The sequence below is a fragment of the Anopheles merus genome, chromosome X (genome assembly GCF_017562075.2).
Source record: "Anopheles merus strain MAF chromosome X, AmerM5.1, whole genome shotgun sequence".
Taxonomy (NCBI): Eukaryota; Metazoa; Arthropoda; class Insecta; order Diptera; family Culicidae; genus Anopheles; species Anopheles merus.
In genome coordinates, this window is record NC_054081.1 from 23,810,305 (window position 1) to 23,821,756 (window position 11,452).

At 41.6% G+C, this 11,452-nt stretch overlaps 1 protein-coding gene across 1 annotated transcript; it reads right to left on the bottom strand.

Annotated features, from left to right (window-relative positions):
• Positions 1-5,321: 5,321 nt before the first annotated feature.
• On the bottom strand, positions 5,322-11,185 carry LOC121596265. Its single transcript, XM_041921093.1, has 2 exons — positions 11,168-11,185; positions 5,322-6,269 (listed from the first exon to the last, which is right to left on the bottom strand). Exon 2 carries the CDS (start codon positions 6,078-6,080, stop codon positions 5,322-5,324), a length of 759 nt encoding a protein of 252 aa, XP_041777027.1. The 5' UTR covers positions 6,081-6,269; positions 11,168-11,185.
• Between the last annotated feature and the right edge of the window lie 267 nt (positions 11,186-11,452).

The following is an 11,452-nucleotide window of genomic DNA, read 5'->3' on the forward strand; positions in this document are numbered from 1 at the left end:
AATGTTATGGTCGTACAACTGTACCTCGAGTACCGTCGCGGTAGGTCAGTGTTTCGCTGACATGTATCGATGTAGAATCATACTTTGTTCGAAGCGGACTTTTCAACACTTGATCGTCCAGGCGATCATAGAAATCTTTAGGAGGTTTCCCTTACTGGAAACGTTGGAGTTTAGAAGCCTTACCTTGGGTAGGGGGACATAACTAAACTCTTGAAATAAGTTGGAAAGCGAAGGTTTTGGGGCAGCGTAATGTCCTATCCTAAACGGTGGGCTGGCCATGTTATACGCATGGAAACGGACGACCCAGCCCGTAAAGTCTTTTTAGGCCGTCCACAAGGACAGAGGAGGCGTGGTAGGCCCAAATTGAGGTGGCAAGATGGCGTGGAGGCGTCCGCCATTAAGGCCGGGATAACGGACTGGCAGACGAAGGCGCGAGACCGTGAGCGGTTTCGGACACTCCTGAGGCAGGCCAAGACCGCAAAGCGGTTGTAGTGCCGGATAAGAAGAAGAAGAAGAATGTCCTATCCTGGCAGTCCGAACGAATCTCCTTTGCCATGATCGGAGTTGGTTTTATTTATACTCAAAAGAAGTTAAGGGTTTCTCACATTTGGTTCCGGGTTGTATGTTGGAAAGTTATTGTTTTCACTCAGCTAGTTACGGTTGTCTTTTGTTGACAAGAACGATGGTTCTTGTCACTAAGTTCCTGTTTTGGGTTTAATGCATATACTGTTCCTGCTTTGGGTTACATATTGTTCCTGTTTATGTTGTGCGTTTCGGTTGTTTTTGATAAGTGTGTCACGTCTGTTATTTGTTTGAATGGACGGCCTGAACTCTTCCGGTCGCGGTGCTATGGTATGATCTGATTTACTGAATGTGTTATAATGAATGTGTTACAATGCACAATGGGCAGTTTAGAACAAATTTCGGGATAAAATTATTTTTGCAGAAATTGTTAGTTTTTATCGTTTGTAGTAAAGAGTTATGATAGTAAATAACATTTTATATGTAGTTCGCATCCATGCCACCAGGTGGCGCTACATAAAATAGTGTTTTAAGGAACCTTTGCTTAATTTTATTAATTTTGTGTGTGTTTTTTCTTGTATTTGTTGTTTCTAATAGTATAAACCATATTAAAATATACTGTAATGTTTTATAATATATGAACAAAACATAATAATTTTGAATAAGATAATATTTTCTGTTTTGTATAGGACAATTGTAGCTAATTTTCATCACTTTTACTCACAGCCCAAGTGCCACAAATCCACTAAACGACCACTAAACGGCTTCTAAACGACTCAAGTTCTCTACCTAAACGGAATATAGAAAGACTTCGTTTAGCAGACGCCAAACGACTCATGCATTCTAAAAATAGCAAAAAAGCTGGTGGCGCTATCTGTTGGTGGGATACCCCAACCAGTTGAGCTTCATCGCTTGGAGGAGAGCTTTCTCATTTCCTCTGTACTGTTGTATGGTTTCGCATTGAAGTTATGCATCGCTAGAACTAGAACGGCGATACGATTGTTTAAATACTAAACTCCAACGGAAACCACCAGCACTGAAGCAAGTGAGATTTGAGCAATGGTCATTGGTGTTGATACCCACGTATCTAACCACACGACCATTTATATAGATTTTTGCTCAGAAAGTTAGAAGGCTATATAGGTCATAATAAAATGCAACTTGTCGAAACACATTGCAAGAAAAGGATAGCAATATAATGATGAGTTGTAATACGCCATCTATTGATCAAACCAATGAAGCTGTGGAGCTTTCATTTTTTTTCTATGTATATTCAATTTTCCAGTCGTTTAAACTTAATCTGTGGCGCTTGGGAGGTAGTACAAATATTAAAATTTTACATACACAACTTAGGTGGATGCTATTACAAGCTTCTGACGTCTTGTTCACATTACTAGAGAAAAGAATAAAGGCATTTATTCATAATTCGATAGAGCAGGTACATTGAAATAAAGTACTTCCTGTTGTGACCGATCGCTTTGACTCTTTATTCCCGACTGACTCCCGACCTTTCACTTACATCGTATAATGCACATTAGAATCACACACGCTAATACTAACATACTAACATACATTATTTACTACTTCCATATACTACATTCTCCCCGCTAAACGAAGTTTACCTTACTTCTTATAAAATCCCTAATCTATGACTTATTCTAACGTGGATCCTTTAATCTAGGTTGTCCTCGAAGTCTATCTGACCTTCGAAGTGGTGGGAACTTAGACTCACTACGTTTTCTTTTCCGCAATTCCGCGTTTACTATTTCTTTATCTGATACGTGTATTATCTGGGTTTTTATAAACTTTTTCAATTGATTAACATGGACTAGACGTACGTTACGTAGGCCATACATTTTGTATGGAAGAATTATGTTTTTCGTGGTTACACATCATTGTCACAAACACATCATTGTTCCATACAAAATGTACGGCCTACCCGGGTAGGTGGTTGTACGATTACGTAAAGTTTTTTGGTCGTACACAAGACGGTTAAGGTAGTGTTTATGTTTTTGTGATATAGAAATGATAACCACACCGTTTGGTTGTCTTCTGTCCGTTTATTTCTCCTTCATGCGGTTTATCGCTTTGACAGATTGATGTTGTCGGAGCTGTCTGAACCAGCACGTCACTGATTGAAGTGCAGGGCTGCCAAACACCACACGCCCCCATGATGTTCTCATCACTTAATGTCTACAACAAAATCTGCCAGTGCCTGTGGCAGCCGTCGGTTCCGCACCGGTCGACCTTCATTCATTTCTATGGGCTGTTCATCAAACTGGCCAGGAATTTCAGCATATTGCTCAAAGCTTGTTTCCGCTTGCTCCTCATCAACTTCGACATGAGCGTTTATAGAATCATTCGGGTTTGGCCTCGCATCAAGAAAGAGATCTATCTCGTCCTCAGCTGCAGATGATGGTAAGGCAATGTGTGAGGTTGTGAGAAAGTCTCCTCCCCCGTATGTACTCGGAGCTCTTCGAATGTCAAGCACGTGTCTCGGCGTGCCGCCTCACTACATTCCAGTTCCTACATAGCAGTTCGACATAGCTAGAGCGGAATGACAATCTGTTATCCATTAGCAATTCATCAGGAGGTCCTCTTTCACGAAATACTCCTTCCAACACCTGGCTTATTTCTGAGCCACTCTCTGTTTTTATCTCACGCCATATCGCGAATCGTCCTGGTCCACAATCTACTATTGTAAGATATTTACGTGATTCAAAGTGGGTTACATCTACAGCTAATCGTTTCCATGTTCTTTTTACTTCGAGATCACCTTGCTCGTGGGTGGTCGGTGCTGGGTCGATAGATTGACACTGTATGCATTCGCGTACGCACTGCGATATTTCATTTCTATTTACTGTTGGATCTACCAGTCTTGCCAGATAGAGTGAACGATCTACGCCAAAATGATGCTGTTCATGCAACCTCTTCACGTTTGCTGCGCACGCCACGTGTAACTCACGTGTGATCAGTTTAGTGAGCCATGATTTTTTCCCTCGCGTCAAGGCATCCGCTTTGTTCTTTTCAGACTGAACAAAAATCACGTTTAACTCCAGTGCATATTCGTTCATGAGTTCTCGTATTGTGCCCAAACGTCTTCTGATCAACATCTCTGAAGCACCAGAAACCTTGGCTCTTGGTCCCAAATCACAGGCCGATCGAAGCCAGCTAACCACAGTAGCCGAATCACACATCACTTTCAGCTTACTCAAGCCCCATTTCAGTGCAAGGTTGATTCCTCTCATCACCGCGTTTAGCTCCGCAATGTTAATATGGCCAGCATCTGCTTCTTTTCGCAACCACGCTGCGTCTTCTACTATCTCGCCACCTATTTCCAAGACTACACCGTATGCTACAGAGCTAGCGTCACACCAAACAATGCCTTCCACAGCATCTGGTGGTACCATCCAACAACCTCTAACCGGATCATCGCGTTGCACTCTTTCTAATATTTCCCGTAGGATCATCATTGCCTTTCCTCCAACACCATCATCCCATCACTGCCCCTGACAATGCCTTTTCGAGTAGCTGCAAGCGACGCGCAACCAATTAGCCACTGGGTAGTGTCCCACCAGGCGTCCACACACAGAGAAGAATTCCCTCCTCGTCAACTCGTGATCAGGGAAAGTCGGCAAGTTATTTCCTCGACGAAACAACACTTGCCTTCCGTTCTCGCTAAGTTCTAGCCCAAGAACTCGCCCTCCATGCAAATGTACTGGTGGCTTTGCTTCTAGCCCATATCGCTTCAGGTGGTTGACAACTTCGCCTGCTGAGACCACACTTTCATCCACAATAATATCGTCAATGTAGCTACCAGTACATCAGTACCTCGTCTGATTTTATCATTTTGAGATAGTACGTATTCAACTATTTTACTCATGATTTTGGTGCGCTACTCAACCCAAAACCCAAGCGTGTTAAGCAATAAGATCGGTTTTTGAAACGTACCTGTTGAAAGTCCCAGAGGCTAGGATCGATCCGTACCTGAAGATAGGCAGATCGCAGGTCCACCAACTTTAAGGGTCCCTTCATTCTCCGCCACCTTCGAATCGTTTCATCGCAGGCAGGAGCATCCAATCCAGGGTTCGATTGAACAAAGCTGTTAAGCTCACGATAGTCAAGAACCGGTCTAATCTTGTTCTTATTCGGTTGTTCTACCGCCATGAGTGGCAGCCTACCGTATACCTGTGACTTCCATGGTCGCAGCCAACCATTCTCAATCTATGTTTGAACCTCTTCATCGAAACGATCTTTCTTTACAGGATCATCAACGCTGCCGTAACTAGCGGTAGTATTTCTCAGCACCGCAGGGTCTTTTTTCCATTTCCCCCGTGCAGTCCACTCTTTCCCATCAAAGCTCGCCTCGAAATCTCTATCGTCTATTGTCACTGCTGTTGGCACCGCTCCACATGCTGCACCACACGATGGCTTCGAGGTTAGCGCACGACTTTGTCTCCGGATCGCAGTAGTGGTTCCCAGAAAAATTTCGGTGCTCGTAATCATTACGCCACCGAACAATTCTATCGCGTCCATTCCAAGCACTACATCAACGCCCTCGACCAGCTTGTCCAAAACAAGACACTCGATGCGGGCTGACATTCCAGAACATTCGACCAGTACACGTTCATAACCTTGGCAAGAAACCCTGTCTCCATTAATTGTTACTATCGTTGCAAGCGGTCCAAACGCCATAGATGTGGAGAACCGGGGCGAGATGATCGATTTTCCACAGCCAGTGTCGATAAGGGCCCGCGCTTGTACACCGTTTACAGCAACTCGAACAATAGGCAGCGCCTCTAAGCATGTCGTGGGAGATCCGCTGGCGCCGTAGAACTCCCTTGTCCGTTTCCCGCAGGGCAATTACGCTGAAAATTCCCTACCTGCCCACACGTCCAGCATAGAGGTGGTTGCTTTGGAGTTTTACACTTTTTTGCCGAATGCTGTCCCCCACATCGCGAGCATACCTGCATTGTTTCTCTTTGTTGTTGCTCTGTATACCGCCGGTTAACAATAGCTGCAGCCGCCATGTTGTCGTTCACGCGCACTCTTTCATCTGCTTGCCGCTTCCCGTACTCGCGGAGAAGAGATCGCGTCGCATCTAGAAGCTTCTCGGTGTCGGTCAAATTTTCTGTCATCGCATGCAGCGCGCTTCTAACCGCCAAGGGCAACCCGTGGCAGTATTGTGCACGTAACACCTCGTCGCCTTTGATGCCTGCGTCTTTCATTAAACGGCATAACTTTTGGTGGTACTGTTCGGGTGGTTCGCCAGCCCACTGCGCGCCAATGAACGATGCGTAAGATTCAGCCGGATCCGGACCAAAGGCTTTTCTAAGCGCCACCTTTATTGCCTCTGAATCTTTCTTCTTCTCATCGCTCAAGCGATCGTACACCAGGGCTGCTCCGCCATCTAAAAACAGCGGCAACAGTTCTGCAACATTTTTCACTTTGCGCAATTCTGCAGCCCTATCAAAGCGATCCAGCCATCCGACGACATCACCATCGCCTGTAAAGGGCTTTACGACATCCACGAAGCGAATTTCTGCAGATTCCACCATTTTGTATCAAAGGCCGAAATAGCTTGTGATATAGAAATGATAACCACACCGTTTGGTTGTCTTCTGTCTAATGCCCGTTTATTTCTCCTTCATGCGGTTTATCGCTTTGACAGATTGATGTTGTCGGAGCTGTCTGAACCTGCACGTCACTGATTGAAGTGCAGGGCTGCCAAACACCACAGTTTTGAACTGAATTAAAACCAAAAATGAATTAAAAACATAATTGAATCATTAGTTTAACTTGAGTTGTATGATATTATACATGAATCACAATATAATAAAACATAAACTTTTTAATACATCAAACACTATTCAAACACATACCTTCAAATAGGGACCTAACACTTTATTTATGCAAAGACTCGTCTATTTCACAATTCTGCTAATCGAAGAACGAGACACCCGAAATAAAATAATAAAAATGTATTTTTTTCAGTTTTTACGCCGTGATAATCATACCAACCCGAAATAAAAATTGCAAGCCACTGAAGGTATGGCCTGTAGCTATGTAGTGAAGCAATATTAGCAATCTTTCTTGAGTGGTGATGGCATCGCGCATATTCGTATTCATACGAGTTATTTCCGGCGCCAAGCTTCGCAGTAAAATTTCTAAATCTTTTGGTTTTACGCGAATTAGCGCGTAGCCACGGAGGTCAAAAAATGTTGAAATTTTTTTAAACTTTGTCAAAATTGCTTGTCAACTGCAAAAAAGAGCTTTTCTCGTGGTCGCACCAAACACATACACAAAAATGACAAAAAGCTCCAACATCTGAATATCATCGATATTGTGTTTAAGAAGCACGAAATAGGTACATAAATCAATTAGAATCATGCATTTTAGCATTATTATCATAGCAATAGGTCACAACTGCGCCAAATAGCTGTTGTTTACGCATTTTCGCGAACGTCAAATTTTGTCACTTTTTGTCAACTTTTGTCAACTTTATTTCCTGGCTGCTCCAGGATACAAAATTTTGACAAAAGCTCACGTTCTGAAAAATTTGGCAGCATTTTGTCACTCTCATGGCCTTTCGCCTAATGAAGGTATTAATTGTTTCGTTGGTCCGTTCTGCAATATCATCCAACAAACGGTTGCCGTCTTGACGTCGCTGGAAAAACATTGGTAGCATCCACCAGCTGCGTACAATTCGCTGGTTGCGACGCCTTAGGGCGGTGGCAACGCTCATCCGAAGCGATTTTATTGGACGCTTCTGTCAAACGCTATTTCGGCTCATATTGCGAAAATTTGAATGGTTTAACCATTATAAAAAATAATTTCATATTGTTCCTACATAACCTGCATGATTACATTGACAGATAAAATCGGATGCGACGATCCGACGGAATCAAAAAATTTTGATTCCGTCGTACGACGAAATCGCACGTCCGACGTTATCTGTCAAATCCCATATAAATCTCGTCCGATAAAATCGCATCGGATGAGCGCTGCCACAGGCCTTATCCCAACCGGCATTATCGCGCGATTTTTATGTGTATCTATCATTTTTCTCATTCTAACATTCAGAAAATTTTTCTCTCTGCCTCGCTCTTCTGGGTGTTGGTCTGGTTTTGCTCGCAACTTTGTTGTGTCACACCAAACATCCTCATGTTTCATATGGCTCTTCTCTTTCCATCATTAGAGAGAAACTCTTGCGTCTCGCTTTTCTGGGACTTGTCCAATTTCGTTTGCTACACCAATCGTTCACGCAAGCGTTCTCCTCTTTGTAGCAACGTACAGACACTCCCCAAAATACGCAATTAACGCAAACCGGAGGCAATAGCGTATCTCGAATATTAGCGTAAGTCGAATTTCGAGGATTTCAGTCAAATTATAGTTAATTTATATAATTTTACTTGAAGTGGTAGATTTTAGTGGTAGAAGTGGTAGTGCTTGAAGTGGTAGATTAGTTATTTGATCTGATTTCTACAGACGATTACAAATTTATACCTTTTAAAATAGTTTTTAATATTCGACCAAAAGGGCATTTATTTTGCATTTGACATTTGATGTGTCAAATTAGTACAATTTGTTCAAAGAACTGTCAAATTTAGAAAAAAGCGTATAGCGAAATCGCGTATATCGAGTATGGCGTATATCGGGGTATACCTGTATAGCCACACGAGGAAGGCGCTGCCCAAGCGAAATTTTTCGGGGATAATGAACACAAACTCATGCCATCTCTTTCTATTCATCAGCCCTACTCTCTCACACGCATCGATGAACTTTTACACATCTCTTTGTTCATTGTACAGGCGGTCCCCGAGATACACGGTTAATGGGGACCAAAAACGGCCGCAAATTACCGCGTAACTCGAATTTCCGCGTAAGTCGAATCTCGTGATTTCCAGCTAAAATATCACTAATTTTCGTGTTATTTTGCAAGTAGGAGGCGGTTTTAGTCACTTTATGAATTATTTGATATGGTTCTGACTGAATATAACAGTTTTAAACAATTTGAAATTATTTTTAACATTCGATCAAAACGCAAATTATTTGGCAATTTATAATTGATGTGTCAAATCAGTACAATTTGCTCAAAGAATTGTCAAATTTAGAAAACCGCGTATCTCCGAATCCGCGTATAAGAGGTACCGTGTATCTCGGGGACCACCTGTACTATATTGAAGGGTTTAAAAGTGATAGATAACAATTCATGTTCATGAACTAGTTATGGTCAAATGTTAATGGTGTAATGTTAGTACCATGGTCGACCTGAGTTCAATTCCATTTTTATTGTTTTTTATGATTTAAAGTTTTATTTAATTTTTAAAACATCCAGCTCCAATAACTTCAAACTCATTTACTCATTGCTAGAAATGCGTGTTTAATAGTTAATCTGTTATTTTTATTGTTTTATTTATTTCTTTAATTCTTTTAGTATCAGTACCCTTCATACAAACAAACCAGTAATAGCACGATAATGAATAATAATATGGTGGCGCAACTGGCAAAGTGATTCGAAGTAGAACTAGCGATGTGGTTGGTAGCATCAAGGATGAAGCATGATCATGAGTGGAGGGAGTGAATCCGAATGTTCATTTCTATTTTTAGCTCTTTTTTTGCATGGGTTCATCTTTCACGTGTGTTCACTATCCCGAAAATGATCTGTATTTCGTTGGTCTTTCGGGGATAATTCGTTAACGAATTATACCCGAAAAGACCAGCGAAAACCAGCGTGGTCGGGAGCTTGGGTGCTTCGCGTTTACATGAAAATGTGATAGTGTGAAATCAAGTTTGCAAGTGGTAGGACGTCGATGCGTGCCCGTTTTTTTTCGTTTTTTTTTCAAACTATTTGGTAAGTACAGCTTTTAATAGAGGGTTACATCAATCTGTATCAAACTGAGTTGTATTAATAATTGTGGTATAAAATCAACTTCATTTTTAAAGAAACCGTAACACATGCACGAACGGAAGTGAGCACGGACCATGATAGAAGCAATATTCAATTGGTTGGTAAGTATTGTGCTTGACGTTAAATTGAACAGCTGTTGGCAAAATAGTTAATATTTCCCTCTATCCCTAGGAGCGCCGAAAACAACAGAACAGGAGATGAAAGAAGGCAGGAACGATCGGCTTAAAAAATAGTTGTATATAGTTAGTTAATAGTTAGTTGGATAGTAGATAGTCTTGTAAATAGTTAGCATATAGTTAAGAATTAGGGGATAGGGTTTATGTACAATTTTATTTTAGTTCATACTTTGAATTTTTATTGTAGCTTTAACCGTCATATGTACAACCGCCTACCCGGATAAGTCTAGCATCTTTATTCCAAAATAGCTTTGGATTTAAAAATCGTATCGACTTCAAATTTAAAAATGCCTCAGAAAAGATGTTTTTACCCATGTGCAAAGTATAAAAAATATCAAAAATGTTTAAATATTTTTTAAATTATTTAAGTTTATATACCCTTCACATGTACAACTGCCTACCCGGGTAGGCCATACATTTTGTATGGAAGAATTATGTTTTTCGTGGTTACACATCATTGTCACAAACACATCATTGTTCCATACAAAATGTACGGCCTACCCGGGTAGGCAGTTGTACATGTGAAGGGTATATAAACTTAAATAATTTAAAAAAATATTTAAACATTTTTGATATTTTTTATACTTTGCACATGGGTAAAAAACATCTTTTCTGAGACATTTTTAAAATTTGAAGTCGATACGATTTTTAAATCCAAAGCTATTTTGGAATAAAGATGCTAAACTTATCCGGGTAGGCGGTTGTACACATGACGGTTAAAGCTACAATAAAAATTCAAAGTATGAACTAAAATAAAATTGTACATAAACCCTATCCCCTAATTCTTAACTATATGCTAACTATTTACAAGACTATCTACTATCCAACTAACTATTAACTAACTATATACAACTATTTTTTAAGCCGGTCTCATGGTACAGTCGTCAACTCGTACGACTTAACAACATGCCCGTCATGGGTTCAAGCCCCAAATAGACCGTGCCGCCATACGTAGGGCTAACTATCCTGCTATGGGGGGAAATCAATAAGTCACTGAAAGCCAACCCCACAAGTGGGTTGGCAGGCCTTGACCGGCATCGGTTGTTGAGCCAAAGAAGAAGAAGATACAACTATTTACAAAATGTTTAGGGCGGATCCCCATCGCGACGGTTGGCTCGATTGGCCAACACAAACTCCTCGGCGTCTAGCATGGTTCGCTGAATCTTTGAGGTAACAACACGCTGTTCCTCTGGCGTGAACCTCGTCAGGAATTCAGCGACCCAGCGGCCAAACACATTCTCCGAGGAGTTTGCATTGGCCATCGTGGCCTCCGATACGCGTGTGAGGGCCTCGCTCATACGAAGCCCCTCGTCGCTAGGGGTTCGTCGACGACGCCGTCCTTGCCGAGGATGAGGCAGGTTTTGGATGGAAGAGGCTTGGGAAGGACGGGAGACTTGATGAGGAAAGGATATCTGAGAAGGGGAGGGAAGGGAGAATTTCTGGAGGGTGTATGATGACAGATAGGTGGATGGAGGTTGGAGGTTGGCTGGGACTGAAGGATTGGATGGAAAAAGGGTTTATAGGGCCGAGACTAAGGGAAGAAGAAGGTGAATCTTACTCAATGTATGTGTGATCGGCAAGGATCCGGGATCATGCAACGGCCGAACCCGTTGTGACGAGGGAGTTCAGAGCGAGGCTCTCATCTTCCTCATCAAGCTGAAATGAAAAATGGGTATAAAATTAATAGAAATAATAATAGAAAAAATCATGTTTGCAATATAGAAAACGTATGCCTATATTAATAATCCTATCATCTACCTAATAATACTTTATCCTTAATTATGTAATGTCGATTAAGGGTGATAGTTACGGTCGCCATGTAATGTTATGGTCGTACAACTGT

What these genes read in the sequence shown, in the direction of transcription:
- LOC121596265 (XM_041921093.1), bottom strand. Translation starts at nt 6,080, where the DNA reads ATGGTGGAATCTGCAGAAATTCGCTTCGTGGATGTCGTAAAGCCCTTT.